Genomic DNA, 26,796 nt, shown 5'->3' with positions numbered 1-26,796 from the left:
ACACACACACACACATAGGGTAACTCAAATTTTTTTTTGGCTGGTGCAGCAAAAGCCTCAGACTTCCTTGCACCATATGGCTAATAAAAAATAATAAAGATATTCATTCAGAACTGAAACCATACACTGTGTATTGTTGAAAAGAATTAGGAAATTTTTAAGAGGTTTACTTATTTTCGCAGATAAGTATGTTCATCTGTTTGCGATTATTGATGTAAGTCAGATAAAAGTTTTAAATCCGTTATAACCTCAAAAGACCTGATTTATACTACATAATAGAAGCGATGGGGGAGGCTGGAGCATTGCTGTGGAGGCCACATAGTTTGGGCACTTCAGACCTCTCTTAAAAATAATTCATTATTTGAATGTGCTTAGTTTATTTTTCATTATTTATACTTATAAAGTACGACTTACCTCATCCAGAACTAATTCGTAAATACCTAATAAAAACCTAAATCTTTGAGCTCGTTGAACGTGTGAATTTATAGAGATGACTCTTTGTTTTCATTGGATTTCACATGACGGTGATTATTACTTTGTATTTTTCTAAAATGAAACATTTTTATTTTGGATTTATTGTGACAGGTTGGCTAGCGCACCCTGCAGACAGGCATATCGCCGCATTGCTTACCCGGCTTGCGCCTGTCCTGGGTTGTTACCTGGAGTCTACTTTTGTATAGATTCGTCACCATAATCGAGTTGCTGTATTATGAAAATGAAGAACTTAGCTATAATTAATGGGTATGCATGACTTACTGACATTTAATTTTGGGTTTAAGTTGTTGTCCCCCGCAATGCTTTGGCGAAGCGGAGGAGTTTTTGTTATTCTTAAGGAGTTCAGATTAATAAAAATACCGTAATTGGAACTGTGTAGATACGTATTGTGATCGGACCAGCAGAGCATAAAATTTTAAAGCGAAACTTAAGAAAGCCTTAATGTAAAAATATTAAGAAAATAAGCTGAAGTGGACCAATTCTTTTGTAAAGGATCGAAGGCATCGCAGATAAATTACAATAACGATTGAAAGCTAACTTGTTTATTCACCTGGCCATTCTGCACGCGTACTCGTATTAACACGGTTCAGGTAATGAGAAGCATCTGTATTATCAGCCAGTTTGACTGTCTCTTTCTTTGTTGCTCATGTTTGTGTGTTCCGAAGATTAGTATCGTCCACTGCGGCAGATGAGAAATATTCGGCAGATGCTAAGCGTGATTTTGCGACCCTGCCTGTATTAAGCGCGTGACGTGCCAACAGGCACCGGTTATCAGTTATGCCATTGACCCATATATATCAAGCAAATGGCCATTTTCTTTTTAGCACAGAAAGTAAAATTAAAAACGCTGCACTAGCATTTGTGGTGTCTTTTGCAATAGTTATTTTTCGCTTATTTATTATTATTATTATTTTTTTTTTCATATTTGGTTGTTATACTTGTATATCATAAAATGACAGTGATGTTAATTCAGAAGTATTTAGAGGTTGATAGAGTTGGCATAACGTTTTTAGCTAGTGTCCGCGGGACCCTTTTTTTAGTAACATGGTTTGCAAAAAGGGTTCCGCTGCCGAAAAAGGTTGAAAATCACTGCTTTAAAAAAAAAAAAAAAAAACATAACCATGGGCATCAACAAAATAGTTTTACGTGTGCACTTACCCCCACCATATACGTATTATTACAAAGGTTATAGTTATTTGTGAAATTATAACGAATATCTCGTAAGCATTCATATTCATACCATCGTTAAACGAGTATTTTTCAAAATTGCTGCATTTATGTTACATTTAGAGCTGTCTCGACGAGGTTTATAGCATCTTTTTCCTTCTTCCATCTTTATTGCAGCTGTTACTGTTACAACTACCTTGGATATATTTCCGTGTGCGCGTGTCAGAACTTCCATTTAAGTTTCTACCAAGTGTACCTTGACAGTTTGAACTGCTAATAAATATTCGTATTGTGGATTCTGTTTATAGCCTTGAATCTTGTTAGAGGGGGTAGGGCGAAATGATTTGCACTTTGTGGTATGGAATTCGCAGAAAGGAAAAAAAATCGCGTGCTGTGTGCAAAGTGGTGCCCGATTATTTTTGGACAACGCTTGAGAACTAGTTTTGAAAGCTTGAGTGGTGTCCACAAACTCATTGTAAATCACTTTGCACGCTGTGGCTTTTTAAAGAGCGTGAACACTTTCTTGTGGTTCCTGTGTTTGTAAATAAGTTTAGTGGAACTTCCTGTATCGACTCACCGAGCGCAGAAAGTAGTTTCGCCCAACGTCAATTTAGTGACCCACATGCTGTTCACTGTGACGAAACTGAATGATCGCTTATAGGACACAAACCTTTCGCGTCAAATTGAAGCCAGCGGTTGCTATGACTACCGGATGTTATGAATAGGGGTAGGACCCTGGGGGCTAAACGACAGGCCCCTCGTAATAATTGTCAGAACGATGTCTGGTAGGCTTGGTGCACTAGATGGAGTTCTGTGGCTTATGTGTGAGGGACAGGGTACGTATGTGGGAGATGGAACTAGCGAGGCGACGTGAGGTATGTAATTAAGTTGGCCTCATCTGTATTTTTCTTGTTTTATCCCGTAATGTGCAAGTATATTATGTTATACTTATAGCAGTTTCCTTTCTCTAGTCAGTAGATCGATCGTAAATTTCAGACGATGTCACGATTAGTAGGACTCCACTCAGTTTTCTGTACATAACGAAAGTTTTTTTTTTTTTTTTTTTTTTTTTTACATCATAGATTATACAATGTTCTGTTTATATAAAGTGATTAATTGCCGTTTTCAGCCTGAATTTCAAATATGTTTTGTTGAAAGTTGTCAACGCTTTTAACAGTGATGACAACTTTCAATTTTGAGTTGTATTAGACTTTTTTGTGTTGTTAATTTTTTCCAAATAACTCACTGAACTGTGATGAGTATGAATTTTCAAAGGCAGGGGCCAAGAAAAAGTCGATCCTGAAATTTTCCTAAATACATTATAATTATTTTTATTATACATGTCTCTCCCTCCCTCCTGTCAACTTTACCTCCTATATTCATAGGTTTGTTGATAATAAGGCTTCAGAACAAACATGTTGGCAAATATACATCAAATTTATAGTTGATATACTAGATAAACTTAATCTGTACTGTATATAATCAATCAGAAGGCAGGAATGGATGTTTTCATTGTTTAGATTGCTGTTTTTGATTCAGTCTGATAGTGGTTGGTCTATGTCTAATCCATGTTTACAAATCTTATTAGAAAATTTTCTGGATCTGCTTCATAACACAGTAACAATTTGAGGGACCTCCACTGACCACATTTTTGATCAGGTATTAGGCACCATGGGATCCAGATCCATCTTACAGAAACTTTTGTTAAACCCAGTTACTTTGTCAAAATGTTTTAAACTAGCTCATAAGAGATGTTCAGAGCCAGTGCTATTTCATGTTCCTCCACTCCACCTTTTCTTTATTTACTGATAATTGTTGGTCAGGCATTACTACATTGTGTATTGCATGAATGTTTTCTTAGTAATTAACTGATATTGGTTTTCCTATGGGGATCATCTTTGTGTGCTCCCCCCCCATTTGAACTCTGCTCGATATTTTTTAACCATGCCATTTGATGCAGCAGTTGTGCCTGAAGTATATATCATATCAACATGGATTTCTTTTGTCATTAAACCTTATTTTGCAGGTTTCTTATGATGTCATGATGTTGAAATGTGTTCATTATCTGGGGGAAATAAAGTGCCAAGTTCAATGAGTTCTCAATCAGAACACAAAGTTATGAACCAATATTTTTGCATTTGTTTATCAAAGGCCAAATAACCAAACAAGATTTTATATTCACAACAATTTCATTGTTATTTTTTCTATATGAGGCTGTGAACTTTTCAGTATCCCTTGTAAGAATAGTAATTGTGACTAAAGCACCTGTATAACCAGCATCAGAAATGTTTAGGGAACAAAGTAGCTTACCATGCTTGTCAGCTGGATGTCTTCACTGGAGATCTGTAAATCTCTGTTGATCAATCAGTAGCAATACTAAGATCTTCATTGAACTAAATACCTCTTAAAATAAATTTATAAAATTGGCCGGATGATGTATGATGTAAAATGATGAAAGCCTTCTGATTACATATCCTTGTTGATTGCCTTATTTATTTGAAGTACTGCTTATTTGTGTGTGTCTTTAACTTTTCATGAAAAATACAGTTTAGAACCAAACATCTTCACTGTTCTGATGTTCTCTATAATTAAATTCCTGCTTTTTTTTTTTTTTTTCATTTTATGTATTCACCATGATTGTATTGAGACCAATTATAATTACTTCTTCCCTTTATATTTTAATTAGTATTTTCTTTTATGTTGTTTACATCTGTACGTACTACTAGGGTATAGGGATGATGTGATATCCTTAATTGGCTGTAGTTGCCCACTTTTAAAACCTGCACAAGATTGTACCGGTGTTGTGGTTGGCAGCAGAATGCGTGGTCACTCTTTGAAGCATTCAGGGAGTGATAGCCTTTGCCATGAAGTAATCATTCTGTTACTTTTCTTTTTTTCATGATTTAATCATTCTGTTACATGCATTAATCAGTTGGACAAACCACTTGATTAAGGAATGTCTTGGTCTATATTTTATCAATGTCAATCAATCCAAAAGGGAAATAAGTGACATAGAGATGTGAAAAGAGCAGTGAAGAATAGAATCTTTAGGTATATCATTGGTCTTGCACTGCCTGGAAATCCATAGTTTTCATTAATGCAGTTCTCTTTCTGTGTGACAAAGCTTACAAAGCCACCAGAATATCCAAGATACAGTTTTTATGCTTAAAATAATCTTGATTAATTTTAATCTTTAACGTTACAAGACTGTCACAACTGTGGTTTCAAAATCTGCATCCAGAATGCTGTCCCCCCAATCACCAACAATAAAAACAAACAAAAAAAAAAAATACATTTACAAATCCTTGATTTCATTTAAAAAGCATTAAGGCTAATTAATGATGTTTAAATAGTTCAAGGGCATGCTATATAGATTGCATAGTTAGTAAGGAATCCATTTTATTATGTTAAAGGTGACAAAAATTTCATTCTGCTGAGGAAAATAATCCTTTGCTTATAAAATAAAAGTTATACAGATGTTTCCAGTGTATTTACCTGAGTTCTTTATCTGAGAAAAATTAAAACAAAACTGAAGAATTTTAAGAGAATAGGACATGAAATAACACCGTACAGTCAAGAATGACAGCATTCACAAGTTGGATGTATGTATGAAGGGCGTTCAATAAATTATCTACCTACCTATGAAGGAATGAGATAGAGGCAAATTTTTTTTTATTTTTTTATTTTTCATTGTAATTTCTGTGAACTTCAATACACTTGTTCTATTTTGTTGGCAATGAGGAAATACCAGACAAATAAAATAAAAAAAAAAGAATGCAGAAACAGTTTATTATCATCAGCAAAGCGATGTTATGTATATTTTACTTGATGTTGAAACAGGAAATAGTCACTGTGGTCAGATCCGCTCTGTAAGATGGATGGTAAGTTCTGTAAAGTAGTGTCTCAAAGTAGCAGCAACAGCATGTGATCTGTGCATTGTCCTGAAGAAGCAGCACACCTCTGGAAAGTTTTCCATGGTGTTTTTCCTTTATGACATCCTTTAGGTTGTACAGTAGGGATGCATATGACTCCCCAGTAACTGTCTGCTTGTGTTCCAAGTAGTAAATGTACAAAATTCCTTCAGCATCTCAAAAAATGGTGGTCATAACCTTACCAGCTGAAGGTTGTCTGAAATTTTTTGTGTGGTACCTTTGTGCTTCCTTTGCATTGATTCTTGCTTGGTCTCAGGATCCCAGTAATGAACCCATTTTCATCACCTTTAACAATTCTAGAGATGAAAGTTTCAGGATCCCTTCCATAAAGTTCTAAATTCTCCTCACAACACTGTACTGTGAATTGCTTCTGCACAGGGGTCAGAAATCCGGGAACCCACCATGCACTGACCTTAGTCATCCTTAGCCATCCTCCATGACTAAGGTTATGGAGGATGGTTATAACTGCTCCCTCAGGTATGTCTATTCCCTAGAGATTTGGGACACCTTTAAGCTAGCTTACCCCAGTGGCTCACATCTGGTGAGTATGGGCTTGACACACCCAGGGTCCTGAGCTAGATATCATCATTCTTCTCTTTCTTGGTGATTCCCTTCTACTTTTGACACTCTCTCTCTCCCTCTCAGAGTAACTAGGGAATTTTTTTTTGGCTGGTGCAGCATAAGCCTCAGGCTTCCTTGCACCATATAGCTAATAACACTGTATTTCTTCGATTCTAAGATGCACTTTTTTTCCCCTATAAACGTCTCTAAAAATGGGGTGCGTCTTAGAATCGATGGTGTCTTACAATTGCAGTTTTTTTTAATTTTCCTGTGCTTTGCACAGCACCACACGTTTTGTTTTTACGTGGAAACCCCGCCTCCAAGTTTGAGTATTATCGCATTCTCCAATTCCGAGAATAAAGTGGCATGGGTGATTTCACGTGCTTTCGAAATGTGAAGCCACCGTTATTACATTATAGTGGAGCTCACTCAGCGAAAACCAGGAAGTTTTTTTTTGTATCTTCGAAAGTACGTAAGAAGTGGAATTACTGTATTTCGTTAATTTTGATCCATTATTGCACATTAAAATACCAAAAAGATTGCACTATGAAGCCGCATTGAAACGAAAAGTTTGTGTATGCAAAAGAACATGGAAATAGAGCTGTGGGTCAATATTTTGACATTAGTGAAGTAAATGTTCGCCGTTGGAGAAATGATCGCAATTCCATATTTTCATGCAAAGCAACAACCAAGTGCTTTACAGGGCCTAAGAATGGAAGATTTCCACAAGTCTATGAAGCTGTGATACGTTTTTTAATGGAGACACGTGCAAAAGGATTGCCCATTACTCGACAAACCATGCAATTGAAAGCCGGAGAAATTGCCAAGTCCCTCGGAATAGAGAAAATAAATTTTAAAGGCAGTCACGTCTGGTGCGACAGACTCGTGTGTCGTAGTGGATTATTGTTAAGGTGCCGAACATCTATCTGTCAAAAAATTCCTGCAGACTTTCAACAGAAGCTGATTAACTTTCAGCGACAGGTAATGAAATTAAGGAAAAAAAGAAACTGAGTTTAGTCAAATTGGAAATTCTGATGAAATCCCCAGTCTTCTTGAAATATGCCTTGAAATTGCACGTTCAACGCTAAAGGCGCTAAAGAAATCAAGATTATAAGCACAGGCTACAAAAAACAGCGTATCACTGTGATGCTATGCATCACCGCCGATGGTCGAAAGTTGCCACCATATTTAATTTTATATAGAAAAACCATACCGAAGAATGAAATTTTCCCCAAAGATGTTATTGTGCGTGCACAAAAAATGAATGGATGTCAGCAGAGCTTATGGAAGACTGGCTAAATGTTGTGTGGAATAGACATCCTGGAAGTCTTCGTAACCCACCTACATGCTAGTACTTGATGATTTCGTGGATATTTGTCCGAACGTGTCAAAAATAAAATCGTGCAAAAACGTGGTGACTTAGTTGTGATTCCTGGTGGCATGACTAGCCAACTGCAGCCACTCGACGTTTTCAGTCAACAAACCATTTAAGGATTACTTGAGAAAGGAATATGAATCCTGGCTGTTGACCGACAACCTTCCGGTCAAAATTAAGAAAGCACAGGCATCAAAATTGGCAGAATGGGTATCAACAGCTTGGAAGCTGATCCCAGAAAGAATAGTAAAGCACTCATTTAAAAAAATGTTGCATCACCAATGCTCTCAATGGCTCAGAAGATGATATATTGTGGAATAATGAAGATAACGACGGCTCAGACGAATCTGACCCTGAATGTGAAGTAAACTCTGATATTGATTCAGATGCAGATATCGATGGCTCAGAAGATTCAGAAGGAAGTGATGAATAACATACCTACTGATAAATACCGGTACTATTGTTGTTAGTAAATTGAATTCTATTATAATAAAAATATTTGTTAGATTTATTTTAGCGTTTTATTTCATTTATTTATTTTTCTTAGAATCAAAGCTTTTTTTTTCTGAAATTAAGGTGCGTCTTACAATCGATGGCATCTTAGAATTGAAGAAATACGGTAATAATAATAATCTGTCATTCAGCACAAGAGTTTCCATAGCTTGGCACATTTCTGGAGTGGTTACTGTCGCAGCCATTCTGGATGTCAATCATCTTTGATGGACTCTCTATCCCACTTGAATTGTTTTGACCAGAATTTCACCTGATATTCTGAGGGAGCACTGTTGCCATACACATCCTTTCATGAATAGCCTTCAGCCCATTTCCTTCTTTGGTGAGAAAACTTGATGGCTGAACGATGATCCAATTTCAGCAGATCCATAATTTGATACAGGTGTTTTCCTTCTTTCTGTTACAGTAGCACAACCTAAAAGTATATTGGGATAAAAATTAATATAATTCAATTTGTGATATGTAGGAACATCATAAATCATGAACCATTGAAAGATAACTATGGAAAGTACCTTAGGTAGATAATTTATTGAATGCCCCTTGTTGCTCTCTATTGCTTATAAGATAATGACTACAAAATAATTTTTTATGGTACCAGAATCTTGACCATAGATATCTATACCAAAAGAAGAGAATATAAAGAAATATATACCTTTTAAGATTGCTGCCTGTGTTTTTAATGGAAAGAAAGGCAGAAATAAATCTATCTGTATTTACCTTTTCAAAGATGAGGTCATCCTTTCCTTATTCTTCACACCTCCCTCCCTCCCTCAACTGTACTGACAAATTAGTGTCACATATCCAAATTACTCTAGTTCACTTCTTCCTGAATGCAAATATGCGGCTTTGGATTTTAATCTACTTGGAGAGAAAATCATTACTTTTAGAGTGGTTTTCCCTCACATCACACATACATCCATCTTTTTTAAACTTAAATTATGTTCACTTATGTATTTTATGAAAAAGAGTAAGAATGCTATCTGCATTTAGTTTATTTAAGCCTTAAAACTTCAATCAGGTCTTCTCACAGGAGACCCTGATTGAAGTGTCTAAGGCTAAGTAGTATGCCTAATTCCCAAGCATGCAGTTTTTAGAACTGAATTCTTCCTTGGTAAGAGCACCCTTTGTTTGTGTCCTTGACTAATCTTGTTGTTCTTCTCTGTACTCATTCCAAGGGATTCACATCCTTAAAATGAGGCTTCCAGACCTGTATGTAGTTCTCAAGATGCAGTCTGACCATTGCCTTATACAATGGATAACCACATTCTCATCCCTGCTGGAAAAATGTCTGTATGTCATTGGCAGAACACCATGGAAATGGTATTCTGTCAATTCTGGCAGCCTATCTGTACTGCTTAGAGAACTTCATATTACATTGTACTATTAATAACAGCAGGTCTCCTTCATTCTCCACTAACCGCTTGAGTGTAGTAGCACCCAACTGGTATGTTATTCCAGAATTACTGCTGTCTATATAAAATACTATGTACAAAGTCCAGTCACAATATTATGACCCTCCCCCCAATGCAATACATCACACACGCCTAGCGCATCATACATTGCACATGTCAAGTTCACACACCGCAAGCATATAAGGCTTGATGTTCGGCATCCGTGAACACAGTAACAGCCTCTGTCATGGGCAAAGCACGCGACCTATCAGACCTGGAAAAAGGCATGATCATTGGCTATCGGGCCAGAGGTGCCAGCATTTCCGAAACAGTGGACTTTATGAAATGCTCACGTGCTGCAGTGGTGAAAGTGTATCAAGACTGGACGAATGGGACAGTTCTGACGACCTTACGTGGCAATTGTGGAGAGCCATGCGACATTGATCTCAGAGGTGAATATCGACTGAAACAGTTGGTAAGGATCGATTGGCACACTATTGTTGCTCAGCTGGCTATCCAAATGAACCCTGGGGCCACCAGAAAGGTCTCCAACACAACAGTGCAGCGAACGCTGTTGCGCATTGGGCTCCAGAGCAAATGCTTGGTGACAGCACCCATGCTGATGACTGTTCATCGCAAACAACACCGTCAGTTTGCACAGCAATACTGACACTGAACCCCGGTCGAGTGGCAATGAGTGGCCTTCTCTGAAGTCACGGTTTCTGCTCCACGAGTGGATGGGCAGTGGCACATTAGGCATGAAACTTCTGAGAACAGACACCCGGACTCGATTATTGGTAGAAGGCAGGCTGGGGGGCGGTGTTATGATCTGGGGAATGTTTTCATGGCATGGCATGGCTTGGATCCCCTGATACCTCTGGAGGGCACCTTGAACACAAATGGTTACTTATCGATCATTGCCGATCAGATTTTGGGGGCCTATACATGTTGACTGTGTTCCCTGGGCCAGTGGTATCTATCAGCAAGACTATGCTGTGTCATGTCGCCAGAATTGTCCGTGAGTGGTTTGAGGAACATGACAAAGGCTTCAAGCTTATTCCCTTAGTCACCAAATTCCCTGGATCTTAACCCAATTGAAAATCTATGGGACCACCTCGATCGACACATCAGACGGATGGATCCTCCACCAAGGAACCTACAGGAACTCCGGGGTGCACTGCAGTCTGCATGGTCACAGATTCCCGTAGCAACCTTCTGCAGACTTATTGAGTCCATCCTATGGCGGCTGGCTGCGGTGCATGCTGCGAAAGGTGCATATTCTGGATACTAGGTAGGTGATCATAATAATGTGATTGGACCCTGTATATATCAACTTACAATTTCTCAGCCCACCTGTCCAATTTTTTATAGGTCTTTTTGCAGTAGTATGCCTCGATTCCTGTCATTAATTACCTTGCCAATCTTTGTATCATTTTCAAACTTACAGTAAGCTTTGTTTTTATAGTGTCATTAATAAATATTGAAAACAGTAAGGAACCAGCAATGAACACTGAGTGACTCCACTAATAGCATTAGCCCAAGAAGAGCAGTGCCCATTTATAACAACCCTCTGACCATCTTTTAATCCATAGCAGTAATGTCACACTGCTCCAATTTATACAGAAGTCTTCCATGTGGTACAGTGTCAAAAGCTTTACTGAAGTCTTAGGCGCCTCCGTAGCCAGGTGGGAAGGAGCAGCAGTGCGTAGCACACGCTTCTTGATTAAACCGGGGTTCGAGCCTGTCACCACCAAATGCGGAGGATGCGGAAAGGTCAGGGAATGACCACCGCATGACCCGGAGCAATATGGCCTTAGTTGCTAATGCTCCTTAAAAAAGGCGCCTCCGTAGCCAGGTGGGAAGGAGCACTGGTGCGTAGCACACGCTTCTTGATTAGACCGGGGTTCGAGCCCGTCACCACCAAATGCGGAGTATGCGGAAAAGTCAGGGAATGACCACCGCACCGGAGCAATATGGCCTTAGTTGCTAATGCTCCTAAAAACCAAATAACAACAACAACAACAGCTCCTTAAAAAAAAAAAACCAAACCAAACCAAACTGAAGTCTTATGTGAAGTCAAAATTTTGTTTTCAGTTTTTGTTACTGTCATAGTAGCTAATCTGATTAGTTAGACAAGATTTCCTCCACTATCAACAAATACATGCTGCGATTTCCCTACAAGTGCATTCCTATCAAGACTATCCTGTAATACTTCTTTAACCCCACTCCATTATTTTCCTTGAAAGAGTTTTGCTTACAGGTCTGTAATTACTCCCTTCCCCCTTAGTGAATAGGAGAGACATACTTTAATGGTGTGGCACATTGTTTCTGTAGTAGTTGTTCCTCACTATGTTGTATTGCTTTATGAATAATCAATTCTTGCTGTCACACAGACTCCTCTCTGTTATAATTGCATTGCCTTTTTTTAAAATTTTTAATCTGTACTAGTATTGCTTAATGATTGATATTAAAAAGAGTTGCAGTTACTTGCATGAAGCTATGAGCGAAATTCAGCTCTTTATCATCATCTTTCCCTAATTATTTTAATAATCAAAGCATTTTCAAAAACATTTGAATAAAAATATTTTGGGTAAGCATTACATTGTTTAATCCAAAAGTGAATTGTGAAGTCTTTTGTGAATACTTGTCATTTAAGCGAAGTAAGTAGTACAAAGAACAATTTTAATATTAGTAGTAGCCTACAGTACCTGTAACCTTAACCACTTGAAACACTTGTGGTATCCAGCAAGGGTTGAATTCCTCCCTTCTCTGAAATGATCTTTCTTTGTGTTCCTTGAAAATTAACTTACAAAAATTCAAGACCAACGTTAGTAGACTTGAGTTCCGCAAATATCAGGTCATATGTGTTTTCTGTCCTTTGTAATGGTAAATAGCAATGACAGCAACCACTGAGCCATGAAATGTCTAATTTATGTGTATATAATTTATGATTTGAAATAAACAAATACTAAATTCACACAGAGGCAGAAGTCCTTTAATCTTCAATTTAATATAACAAAATTTAACCTCAAACAAGCACTGATTAGTATGGTTGTGAAAGAATTTGTATTTGAGAATGAACTCATTTCTTGTGACTGTTCTAAACTTATCGTAAATGAAGTTATATAACTTGATTACTAAACTAACTGGTTGATGGAGCTAAGTATAAAAATAAAGAATCTGCACCAAAATTGCAATTATCTAATTGGACAAGCTACAGAAATTTGTTTCATTAAAAAATTTTAATATGAATCAGTATTTTATCATTCATGAATTAATGTAGTGGATGTTGTAGAATTATTTTGAGTTACATATTATAATATGGGCAGTAGTAAAACAGTGAAATTCAGATAGAGAAATGTATGAAAAACATCTTAGTGATAAGAAAGTTAAGATAATTTTAAAATTGATAATGCTAAGAAAGGAACTTTGTCAATGGAGAAATTGTACTTTTTAACAAATTGCAAAAAAAAAAAATAATTATGTAAATTTGGAATTAAGTTATTCAAGCTGTATATGAAAGGTATTTTCAATTTTGGTTTTGAACCAGGTGTGCTCTGTGCAGTGGGAAGAAAACTAATTGTAGTGGCTGTCTGTGCCATAAGAAGTTGTATGGTAATTTGTTGAATGAGAAATATCTTATATATGACAATTATTAAACATCTATAGACTGGGCACATAAGTTACTTAATGAAAAAACACATCTTGAAGGTACATTAAGATCAAACAGAGCTAAATCTCTAGGATATTACTGAAAAACAAATGAAGTGGAATAAATGAAGTGGAAGTAGTGATAAATGCTATATACTGTTACTTAATATAATTCCTGACACTGTCAAGGCTAACCCATAAGAATGTGGAAATTGTAAAACGTAGTTATCAGTTTTAATAAATGTAAAACATATATTGACCTACCACCTTTCTTGTGCATATTCATTTGGTATACAGGGGAGGGAATGCAATAAAATTACTGAAGGGCTTAATTCTCCTGTGAATCATCGCCTAACAAAATGATCTATTTGTGCAATATTTGTGGATCTTTCTGGAACAGGACATGATACAGCCAAGGGAGGGGGGTCTTCGTGTGCAGAGAGTGTGAAGAAATTAGGCCCCCACTCAGTGTTCTGATGAGGATTTATGAGAGCTTGAAGAGTAACCTTCGAAGGAATTAAAATGGGGGACTCATGCTCTCAGCTGCCCAACTCAACACCAGAGTTCACACTTGTACATCAGCCAACAAGGGAGAATGTGCTGGTACATCAGCCAACAAGGGAGAATCCCCAAGGGAGAATGTGCTGGTCCCAATGGTAGGTAGTTATTTTTTATTATTATTTTTTTTTTTTTGTTGGTGACTCTATTTTTAGGGAAACAAGAAATATATTGTGCAAGATGGATAGGTGGAATAGGATCAGGTGTGTGCCAGGGAAAAAGTAGATGACATAGAGCTGATACCTTTTAAGGGCAGGAAATGTGATATTGTTGTACATGCCACTAATGATATTCGGAGTAGGAGACCTGAAGACTTAATTAACAAGTGCAGAGCAATGTTGGGAAAAAGTTGCAAGTTAGAATTGAATTTGAAAGTGTCTTCAATTCTGCCCAGACACAATAGGAGGGAGTACACGTTCCGAGTTTTGTTAATAAATTGAGTCCTGGAGAGAATGTGCAAGGCTCATTGGGTAGAAATTTCTCAGTGTGGTATTTTCTTGTTAGGAGGAGAGACTTTTTATAGGGATGGGATACACTTAAATAGAAGGGGCAAGAATATTTGCTAGCACTATTGAAGCAGTGATAGGTGGGTTAGAAAACAAATAGCTTGGGAGGAATACACAGACTATTAGATTAAGTGGAATCACAGGCAGAGGTGAAAGTGATTCCTGCACTGCTTCAATTGGAAAATGCATCAGCCTGGGAAGCAAGGTGTTGGGGATTTCAAGCATTAAGAGTATTGTAAATAAATTTGATGAAATCAAATTTATTTACAATGCTCCTTGCATTCGTATACATGAACCTATGTCTTACCGTTAGTTACCCTAATACAGCTCACGTATTTACTTGTTCTGTGGCAACTAATGGTAAGAATGGATGCATGTATACTAATGCAAGGAGCATTGTAAATAAATTTAATGAATATGAAATGCTGATTAAGTCATAAAATGCAGACACTGTAAGGATGTCGGAGACTTGGTCACTCAGACAAAATAAGTGAAGCCAGACAAAATCATGAAGCTGAATTTGAATATGGGGAGTACAATGTATATAGGAGGACAGACAGGACAGGATGGAGGTGGAGGGGATTATGCTTTTAGTTAAGAAGCATATTAAATCTAAGGCAGTGCATCCAGTTGACATGGATGGCCAATATTGAGTTAGTTTGTGACTCAATATTGGCCACTCATTGGCCAAAAAAGTTGAGTGTATGAAACAACTACATTATACGTGAGGGTGCATAAATTCAAATTGAGGAAGTGTGGTTGCAGGATAGATGTCTGGAAGTTTGCCTTCGGCCAGCAGGTGGTTGATTGTTAGAACAAACTTCCATATGTTGTTGTGGAAGTGGATAGTTTGAATAAATTCAAAAAAGAACTAGACAAATTCTTGGAGGGAATGGATGGGTGAGATGAAAGATGAAAAAAATTTAAAGACTTATGTATATGAAAATGATGGAACAAAAATAAAAAACAAAATAAATATACCCAGTGCAGCAGTCAGAAAACAAAACTGATGCTAGAAAAAAATGATCGAAAGTGACTTCCACCCATTGTTTATTCAAAGTGATTTCCATACACTGCATGCACCATTACAAATGTCTGGAATGACTGGTAGAAGGCAGTGATTGTTATGCTATTCAATGTTTTCATCACAGTTCTTTGAATGGTGTTGACCTCATGAAAATAACAGCCTTTCATTGGTGCCTTGAGCTTGGGGAATAAAAGGAAGTTGTACAGGGCCAAGTCTGGTGAATATAGTTGGTGTAACAGTATGCAGACTTCTTGCTAGCCAAAAATTGGTACGTTGTTATGCAAGAGGAACCAACTGCTGTCTTCTCCATATGTCGACACCATTCAGATGCTCCCCAAGAAATGTTTCAAAATGTCCAGATAGTAAGTAGCTGTAACACTTTGGCCATTGGGCACAAACTGTTTGTGCTCATCCATTGCTATCGTAGAAAGTGATGAGCGTGGTTTTGCCGACCGGGCTAGCCAGGTGGGTAAAGTGCCTGCCTGGCAACCCAAAGGTCGCGGGTTCGAATCCCGCCTCGGGCTTGGATCAAAGTACTGCAAAAACCTTAGGAGGTGCACTATGGCCACAGAAGCCGATGCGCCAACAACTACCAAAAAAAAAAAAAAAAAAAAAAGAGCGTGGTTTTGTTGTTTTTACCTTTCTCGACAACAGCTTTTTTGGCTTTGGATGAGTTTGCAGATTTCCATTCTGCACTTTGTCACTTCATTGTGGGATCGTACCAAAGACACAGTGTCTTGTTGCACATAATGATCAAATTCAGGAATTTGGGTTTATTTTCAGTGGGCTCAATGAGTTCTCTACAGTGTTTAACTCGCACCTCTTTTTGACCACCTGTTAACAAGTGCAGAACAAACTGTGCACAGAACGTTGTTTTCTTCAAATCCTGGGTTATTATATGTAGAATAGTTTCGTTATTAACACACAGATCTGAAATCATTCAGAGCATTGCACATCATCGACTGATGTGTAATGCTCTGAATTTTATGCAGGTAATGATTTCCTGCATCCTTTCAATCAACTCTGGCATTCAAATCGTTTTTGTTGTGCCTGGATGTTCATCATCGTCCAGTTATTTTCTTTCATGGGCTAAACATTTATGCCACTTTAACATGTGCATGGGACAGACAATTCTCTCCGTACACTTGCTTCATCATTTGAAATGTTTCGATGGCACTAAAAAAAACAGTTCTGATCTAAAACAGTTTTCAGTTCTTCAGGTATTGCTGTTGCAACCAGACTTCGCAGTGAACACCACAGTGAGTGAACTTAGCTTCATTAGTGACTTTCTTTATTGTAGCTACAACATTGCTATGCTTTCCTGTTAAAGCCCGAGCTCCATCAGTACACATGCCAATGCAATTGCTCCAAAGAATATTGTGTTCCGTCATAAAATTGTCCAATTTTTTAAAATATTTTATTTGCAGTTGTTTTATTAAATTCTTTACTAAATCATTAAGCAGACCTTTTATTAAATCCTCAGTGCTGCACAGTAACTTACTAAATCAGCAATGCATACTGTGTAAGTGTTTTCCAGGAAGGAACAGAACAGAAAAGAAACGAGAGATAAGACTCAGTCGCAGTTTTAAGCTTTCCGAGAAATATATAGTTATCTGCTCAGAGGTTGAACAAACAAAATGTTTGAAAATCCACGCATGATTTGTGAACTCCTGTTAGATTGAAAAAAGATAGGTAAAATCTAATTATTTACCTTTAGATAGGAAATTTTTAATGTTTTATTTTTCATAATTTCAAAAAAAAATTCACTGTCTGTTATCTGCATACTACCAGTTGAAAAATGCTGCTTTAGATAATTATATATTTTTTCTGAACTCCAGTTTTAGAAGCTCCTGTTTTCTTTTTAAAATTAACAGAATGATTAACAAGTAACCTAATAATTTATATAGGTATATATTTTGTGTCCAGAAGGCGAAACTGTTTTAGTGCTTAATAAAGATTCATTCGCTCAAAAAAAGATTGTTATATTTACTTTAAAAAAAATACAATTCATACTTTTTGTGTTCAGACATATAACAATATGTCTGAACACATAAAAGTTGTACATGTTTAATGTCATGTTCATTCTTGCCAAGGTATTAGTTTTATATTAAACTTAATTTTTATTTACAATTAAGTCAATTTAATTTTTAAAAAAATGAGAATTAGTTAAATTTTAGGAGCAATTCATTGGTGTTTCTATCTAATATTATAAATTGTGAGCTGGTAGAAAACTATTCAATATTTTATCAGTATTATATATTTTTAGGTGGAAGAATACAGGAGCAGGTGTGCCAAACTTGAGGAAGTACTATCACAGCAGTCTGTTCCTGACAGCTTAGACAAGGTTGGCAGTATAATAATTTTTTAATTTTATACTGGTTATTTACTTTTTATAGATTTGTTTGCAAAGGATTCATTCTCAAAATATCATTTATGTGACGACAACAACAAAAAAAGTCCCTATTTTGGCATTCAAAGGTTTGAATTTGAAAGCTGAAATAGGTTTGAAATCTTTAAATAAACTGTATTGCAGTTTGCGAGATTCTTCTTTTATAATTTCAAAATGATGACTAAAATAAAATATAAATAAATACTTTATTTTATACAGTAATAAATAAATTTTGATGCCCTTGTCACAAGAAAGTCAGTGAGAAACTTTCATTGCAGTCTGGAAAGGTAAGCAAGGTGGATAGTTGAATAGATGTGTTTGCAGTTTTTAAACATTTATAAATGATACAGAGAATTTTTGTGTAGTAATTGCCAGTATAGTGTGTATCACTGATATCTTTAATAAAAATGCTTAGAAATATGGTGCAGCCAAGCATTCTGAATCTTCTCATGCTAGTCTGATCCAGATTCTGGTTTAAATATTTTTTCAATAATTAATAAAAAAAAAAAAAAAAAACCACCTTTTGTATTGTATAGAAAGTTTGAATTATCTTAGAATATCATGATTAAATGTTTCTTTATACTATTGTTCCACAAGTTTGGAAACAGCTAGAGGCTTGACATAGCCGAATGGTCAGGAGCGAGAGTGCAGTATCGCTCGCTCTTTAAGTGGACCAGGCTTCAAGCCCGTGACTGCTCAATACGATTAACATTTGTATTGATGATTTACTATAAACTCCACTGACCTGGTGGTCGTGCCAGAGTATAAACAAGAACTGTGCTTTCTGCTTGCACTCAGCAACAGAAACCTTTTCCATTCTCAACCAAGGAAAGTTTTGACAGTGCTGTTTGCAAAAATTTTAATATAATAGAAGGTGAACATTCCAGAACTAAGAACCTAGATATTCATATGTATGAAAAGTGCCATTGAAAAAGCTGGCAGCCTTTTTATACTGCTGCTTTTTATATTATTTTAATCACCTAAAATGTCTGTGGTGGCAGTAAGAGGAAGCACAAAACATTCTACCTCCCTTTCCCCCAAAATTAAAAAATTTCTGTGAAATTAGGTATTTGTGTGTAAATACTGAACGATAACTGAATTTTGTTTGAGTCCTGAACAAATTTATAATGCTGATGAGAGTGACTTAATTTAGGGAAATATCTTTTAGGGGAACTGTTGTGTATTGTGTATACCTGGTTATTCGATTGCTTAGCATTCTGATATCTAAGGAAATTTAATGTAAAAGGGCCTCTTCCCTCCCCCCCCTTCCCATTCCAGAAAATGTCAGCTTCAAGGCTACTGAAGTGTATAGCAGTAAATTTAAAAAGTTCTGTGGAATTAGGTATTCATGTGTAAATACTGAATTATAACTGAATTTCGTTTGAGTCCTGAACAAATTTATAATGCTGATGAGAGTGGCTTATTTTAAGGAGATTCATAAAAAAGATTTTACTATCAATTTGCAATATCAGCAAAGAGTGAATGACATTTAATGTTTGTGAATCCACCAGAAGCCTCGAATTATGTTTATTGGTGATCAGAAAATTGAAGAAAATGGAGTTTCAAAAACTGCTCACTCTCTGTTCTTTTTAAGGCCACAATAGATGTTAGGCAAGTAGAGAATTACTTGCCAAATGGCTTAACATTGAATTTTTTCCATCTGTAAAATTGTTTAAAAGAAATAAATCCCATGGAAAAACTGCTAATTCTTCACAATACAATGGGTTGTCCACATGTAAATGAATGTAAAGAGATGTGGTAACATTGTGACAATGATTCTTTCTCCTTACTGCTCACCTCTAATGCAGCCAGTGGACCAAAATGTCATTCAGGCAATCGAATTATGGTACCATAAAATTCTTGTTTTTGTAGTATCACAAACTAAGATATCACAACTGCATTAAAAAAAGATAACTCACAGCAGTTAACAATTTTGCTGTGAGTTTTTCTGATGACTATTTTGACCCTTGATTGAGTCAATCTGGATTGGAGAGGACAGAGACAATTTTTGGCTTTCTTCTCACTATGGCTGAATTAATCAGTTGGCGAAGGTTGCTTGAAAAAATATCTGGTTCTTCTGTCAAATCAGGAGAAATTGTTCTAAAGTCAGGTGGTTTCTCCTCAATATGGATTAAAAACCCCATTACTTCATGTTCACATCATGATACTGTTTAATGTGTTAATGATTTTTTTAATAAATGATTATGATAATTATCAGATTTTAATTGTTAAATTTCCAAAAAAAAAAAAAAAAAAAAAAGAAAGAAAGGCAGTTACTTAAATTATCATTTAGGTTATAAAGAAACCAATAATAGAACTTAAGCTGTGGTTCAAGGCATTGTATGTTCATTAACATATCATTATATGAATAAATTCTATTATTATGGATATTTTATATTCCTTAAATTATTCCTACTTGAAATGCATCATTATTATTCTAAAAAATAAAACTTCTATAGCAGCTTCTATGTTATTAAACCATTTTTATATAGTACTTTAGAAATGATAATATCTCCTTGGAAATATTATCTTACTGAACCTTTTCTTTGTTTTTGGTAATATATTGAATATATTTAAACCACCTTCCCTCTCTCTTCTAATCTTATTTCAGGACTACCATACTATGGCAGAAACAAATGGTGTGACCATGGATTTAGAGACAGCTCTTATCAGATTAGAACAAGAACAAAACAGGTTTGTTATTCTTAACTTTTTGTTTATACTGTCAGAAGCTTTTTATTTTAATAGTTTTTTTACCAGAAATGAAATGACATATGGTTATATGGCTGTATTCAATGCATTTTTCAAAAGTTATGTATCTTTTGAAATATGAGACATGTTTGAAAAGTATAGAAATAGTTATTTTTTTGTGAAAGGACATTTAATAACATGTAGGAGGGTGCCTTTTGCTTTATTAAAAGCCAAATAGCTCTGAAACCAGTAACCACAGCACATTTGAGGTTTTTGTTTTTTTGCCCTCTTGGCATGTTATTTAAAGAGAAAAAAAATATTAGTAACTTTAGGTTAACTCATGGATAATATGATCTATAAGTTAATGTACTGTCACTGGAGAGGCAAAACTGGTTGCAGACAGTAAAGACAGAAAAAAAATTATACAGAGTAGTGTTTTTTCCTAACACTATATAGGCAGTTCCCGCTTTACAAGTTTACAAGTTCTCTTTTTATCAAGTATCAACAAAATCAAAAATATTAACATGAATTGTGATAAATAAATGCTAAACATTCATAAATATGGCATACAATTGATAATTTTAAAGGATTTCAAGAATAAGAAGAGATCGTACAAAATGAAATGGAAGCAATCATTAATATTGCTAACCAATTGCACCTTGAGGTTTCTACATCTGACATCACTGATCTGCTTCAAGCACAATGGAGAACTCACAAATGAAGAAGACCTTGAAATGGAAAAATGTGAAGAAGCTGAGGAAGAAGAAGAAGATTTAACAGCTAAAACTCCTGTTCGTTCCTTCACTCTCAAGGGGCTTGACAAAGCTTTTCAACATATAGAAAAAGCAATTGAGATTCTTGAGTCACAAGATTCAAATTTTGAACACACTAGAAAAGTTGCTATTATGAAATTTATAAAGAAAAGAGAAGACTGTCTTGGCAACAAACGATTCTTGAAGCATTTCCGAAGAAGAATGCTCCTTGTGCTTCCAACAAACCAACAAGTGCTGAACCAACATTGAGCAATGAACCATCAACAAGTGTGCATTTAGTTGATGATGATGATGAAGAATAAACATTCTTTAACATTTGTATGACATAAATAATTTGCTTGATTTTAAAGGCTGTTTTCATTTCTTTGGATAAATAAATCATTGTTTAAGCATAAACTATTGTTTTGTTGACCTTTATTTAACATTACTATGGTCAAATTTGATCATTGAGAATGTAACCTCTATTTTGACATTCAATCTATAGGAAATAAATTCCTGCTTTACAAGTTTTTGCTTTACGTGCATGCGGAACAGATTAACTTGTAAAGTCAGGAACTACCTGTATATACAGTCACCTTTTTCTTTTCTTTTATGCTCTTTCCACGTAAATTTCTGCCCATCTTTATGCTAAAATATTGTTTGTAACTGAGTACATTACTTCCACAAAACTTTAATAATCTTTTACCATTACTGTTAAGTTTACCTTTATCTAATTTTCTTAAAATATTTCTGCAGATATAATTTTTAAGCCTTACAAATCTTCATCCAACCAATCTTAACACAAGTTCTATAAGGCATTATTAACTTCCCTCACCTTCAACTGGACTATATGCATAAACAAATTTCATCCAACTTTCCACCTTAAATTTTATCCACATAAGCATATTGGATAATGCTTCCCAGCAAATTAATTTTTTTTCAGAATAGTTCTTAAATCTTAATCACTTGAAGCACCTGAATCTTGGCCCCCCTTTTTTTTTTATGAAATCCCCAAACAAGAAAGGTATAAGAACTTTAAAGTACTTAGCACATGCATGGGTGAAGGTTGAGAAAGAAAGAAGGTACTTGTTTGACATAAGACTACAATTTATGTAGTTAAAATTTTGATAAATATAGGAGGAAGATTACAGGCAACCCCATGTATAATACATTACGTCTACAATACGGTTTCTTGCTCTAACATGGTTAGAGAATTGCGGCAAACCTCACAACACAGTATAGTTTGCTTTTGTTGGGGGGGGGGGGAGACCCTGCTATGTTGGATGTTATTTTTTAACATTTCCATTCCCCCCCCCATAGTGAATCCTTGCTGTTGACTTGCTAGTGGCTATACAAAAAGAAAAAAAAAATATATATATATATATATATATATTGCGAAATCCCCATATTTTATTTCGTTGGGAAATCCCTATGTTAGGTTCTGTGCTATTGAACTTGTGCTTGTTTGAGACCGTAAAAAATTGACTTCAAAACATCCAGTTTGTGGCTTTTGTAAGGCTATTTTGGTTGTCCACCATTTATAAATTTTTCCTGGTATGTATTACTAAACTTTGTCCTTAAGAACCATATTGGAATAATATTTTTGCTGTGAATTAAATTCCATCCCTAAATTATGCCTAAGGAAAGTAAAACAGCACCACTCAAAAGACATCTTTCAGTAGTGGACTTTATTGGAATTATAGCTTTATTGCTCAAAGAAGTAAAACTGACAACATTAAACGTGTGTTGGAGAAATGTATGGCCAGAGTTAGTTCATTCGGGAAATATGGTTGAACTCGCAGAAAACTGAATCGGTGCAATAGTAGAACTTGCTAAGTCAGTAGGAGGAAAATGTTTTGATGATATGACTACTAAAGACATTCAAGAATTACTGGTAGAAAAAGAGGCTGGTGAAGTGGATTTGGTGGAAATTGCATTAGAAGTAAACCAAATCAATTCAGAGGATGATAGCGCAGATGAATATTCTGAAGTTTCAAATTTTACGCTAAAAAGCATATGGGAAGGCATAACCTAAGCGGAGCAATTAGAATCTTATTTTTTGAATGCAGATCCTTTGACTGAAAGGAGCACAGAGTTCAAAATGGAACTATAAACATGCTTAGCTCCATACCAAGGAATTTACAAAGATCTATCAAGCAAAAGCAAACAAACCCAGATTACTGATATTTTTTTTTTTTTTTTTTTTTTTTTTTTAAGGGAGCAGAAGATACAATTTAGATTCAGAAGAAAGTTTAGGAGGTGAAGATATTCTGCAAAAGAAAAGAGAAAACATTCTTGTTTGATTGCGCTTAGCAGCGATGAAGAGGAAGAAAATTAAATGAGCATACATTATCTGACATATATGTATATATCAGTTTGTAAGATATTAAGTTATTACTATTTTTAATAAAAATTAAGTTTCCAGTAGATCCAATGTAGTTTTTTAATTAATTATAAACTAATTAATTATTTCCAGTAGTTATAAAAAAATGGTGTATTTTTGTTAGCGTTTGGAATGTAATCCCCCTTTTTCTACTGGTTTTTAGTCCTATATAAACTTTCACACTACACGAGATTTTATAGGAACCTAACTACCGTGTTATACAAGGGTGAGCCGTATAAAACAGAAGTAGAATGGATAAATAAAAATAGTGACTGCTCAAACGATGTAAAGAGACGACAAGCAATTGCTAAAACGTTGGTCGCTGATCTGATAAAATTATGGAGAAATCACGATCTGCCCCTAAAGACGAAACTGAGAATCATTGATTCGTTAATTTTTCCAGTTGCTACCTATGAATGTGGAGGATGGAATCTGAAAAGAGTTGACAGGAAGAAAATTGAGGCATTTGAAATGTGGTGTTACAGGAGAATACTGCGTATTTCTTACTTGGATCGAAGAACAAATGAGTGGGTATTGAATAAAATTGGCAAGCCTAAAATTCTTCTTCATAGCATCAACAAAAGAAAACTCAAGTTTTTTGGTCATATAGTAAGAAGGGAAAACTTTCTGTTGAAGCATATAATGGAAGGAAAAACCGAGGGGAAGTGGTGCAGAGAAAGACCTGCAACTAGACGGAAGGATGGGATCAGTGAACTTCTAGGCATGACACTTTGCGATGCTGCTCGTATAGCACATGATTGATGCATTTGGAGGAATTTGTTAGTGGCCACAACAGCTCCTCAGGGAACTATGTGACTGGAAGAAGAAGAATGGATAAACGAGAAAGAGAAAGTTGCTTTTGTGAGTTTGGGGTTGTATAGCGAATGGATGCTGACTGGTTCTGTTATGTGTTTGGACTGGTTTGGAAGAGAGTGGAAATTGGATGCCAATTCAAAAGAACTGATGGAAGTATCTATAGAAGAAAGTTTAGGAGGTGAAGATTTTCTGCAAAAGAAAAGAGAAAACATTCTTGTTTGATTGTGCTTAGCAGTGATGAAGAGGAAGAAAATTAAATGAGCAACATCATCACACACACACACACACACACACACACACACACACACACACACACACACACACACACACACACACACACACACATCAGTTTGTAAGATGTTCAGTTATTACTATTTTTGATAAAAATTAAGTGGTATGGTGCATAAGTAAGCAGTTACTTTAGAATATTAGGTTTCACTTATTAGAATCACATTAGAAAATTAAATTCATTTAATTAATCAGTTGAACCAATTATAAAGAATTTATTTTATGAACTTAATGTGAAAAACTTATTTTTTTACAATAATTTCTACAAATCACATATAACAAAATAATTTGAAGTATACCTAATATGAGTATACACGTAATAATACAAATTAATAACAATTATGTAAAAATTGCACAGCATCTCACTGAGTAAGTGTGGATGGGACTGCTCATATTATTTTCAATGTTGTTTGTTTTTAGCCACACCTTCTTTTCTTGGTTTTGCTTTGACATTTAAAATTATTTTTCATTAAAATTTGGTATTAATTTAATAGTTTAAATTGTTATATGCCAAACACTGTCCATTATTTTTTACATAATTAAGGCAAAAATTAGTCAAATTGAGGTGCATGGTCATTTTAAGAGTGTTCTTTTTGAAAGAATTACATTATTAACAGTCTAGAATTAACTCAATTGCTGTAGCATCCATCCATTCATGGAAGGACGTTAATGGACAGTAAAAAACAACAGGTTGAATATCACACAATCATTTCTCACAGATGTTGCAGTAACACCTTGTGTGACAGCAGAAGTAAACACCATGATTATGGATGTGCTTATTTATATGTACTCATAATTTTGTCCATTAAAATTAAATAGAAAAAAATATGCTGAAAAATTCACAATTATTAACTGCCCTATCATCTTCTATGATTCTAATAAGAGAAGAATTTTATATAGTGTAACATAAAAAAAAAAACTGGAGGCTTTCAAGTTTTGATTCAGTAAAATGGCTGATTCAATTAACCAGTAATACTTATAACAATTACTTATAATACTCATAGGGTAGTCCCCATGAACTGGAGATGTGCAAATGCATCTCCAATTCACAAAAGGGGATCAAAGGGGGACAAGAGTAATTACAGTCCTGTTAGTTTGACTTCTGTTCCAGGGAAAATGCGTCTCCGTAGCCAGGTGGGAAGGAGTAGCACACGCTTCTTGATTAGACCGGGGTTCGAGCCCGTCACCACCAAATACGGAGGATGCGGAAAGGTCAAGGGAATGACCACCGCATATTCCCGGAGCAATATGGCCTTAGTTGCTAATGCTCCTAAAAACCAAATAACAAACAAACCAGGGAAAATAATGGAGTCACTGGTTAAAGAAGCATTGTAGGATCATCTAGACAAGACAGCAGTAATAATTGAGACACATCGTGGGTTTTTTAAGGAGAAGTCTTGTCTGACCAATTTGATTGGATAATTTGATGTGGTAACAAAAGAACTGGATGCAAAAAATAATTTTGATATCATAGATTTTGATTTCAGGAAAGCTTTTGATACTGTTGCACATGGAAGGCTACTGTACAAATTGGTCAGTATGGCATTAAGGGCAAGTTACTACAATGGATAAAAGGATGGTTGAGTGGGAGAAGACAGAGTGGTAACCAATGGATACCGCTCTTCATGTCCACCAGGGTTCAGTGTTGGATCCATTGTTGTTTTGTATGAAGATATATCAAGCTTAATGTCCAAGTTTGCAGATGATACAAAGGTTCGAAGGATTGTTAATAACAGTAAAGACAGTACGCCGTTACAACAGGATCTGGAAAATTTGGGCAGATGGGCTGAGAAGTGGCAACTGAAGTTTAACGTTGACAAATGCCAAGCACTGCATATGGGTAGCCGTAACCCCAGAGAAATGTACCATCTGTGTAGTGTTACACTCAGGGTAGTGGAGAATGAAAGAGACCTGGGGGTAATTGTGCAGTCAGATATGAAGTTTTCTGAGCAGTGCAGACAGGCTACAAGAGTAGGTCATGGTGTCTTGTCAATAATATACAGGAATTTTGCAATCATGGATAAGGAGCTGATTATCCCCTTGTATAAGGCAATGGTCAGGCCACACCTTGAGTGCTGCATACGGGTCTGGAAGCCTCATTTTAGGAAGGATGTAGAGTTGCTAGAATGAGTACAGAGAAGAGCAACAAGACTGGTGAGGAGAACAAAGGGGTGCTCTTATGGAGAAAGGCTTAAGTTCTGCAAATTACAGCAGGGTCTGAAGACTAGGCACCTGGAAGGTGATCTGATTGAAATGTATAAGACCTTGAATGGATTGAGCAGGCTAAATGCTGATGGGATT

At 35.8% G+C, this 26,796-nt stretch overlaps 1 protein-coding gene across 1 annotated transcript in view; it reads left to right on the top strand.

Moving 5' to 3' along the window:
• LOC150085386 (rootletin-like) overlaps positions 1 to 26,796 on the top strand; it is a 239,314-nt gene that overhangs the window by 88,387 nt on the left and 124,131 nt on the right. The window contains exons 5-6 of the mRNA XM_090374550.1: positions 17,443 to 17,520; positions 20,177 to 20,259. Coding sequence (XP_090230676.1) covers positions 17,443 to 17,520; positions 20,177 to 20,259 — 161 coding nt within the window. The remainder of the gene's footprint in view (positions 1 to 17,442; positions 17,521 to 20,176; positions 20,260 to 26,796) is intronic.

The sequence above is a fragment of the Mastigoproctus giganteus genome, chromosome 5 (genome assembly GCF_048544385.1).
Source record: "Mastigoproctus giganteus isolate SK-2022 chromosome 5, ASM4854438v1, whole genome shotgun sequence".
NCBI classification, from domain to species: domain Eukaryota; kingdom Metazoa; phylum Arthropoda; class Arachnida; order Uropygi; family Thelyphonidae; genus Mastigoproctus; species Mastigoproctus giganteus.
This window is presented reverse-complemented; position numbering and strand designations above follow the sequence as displayed.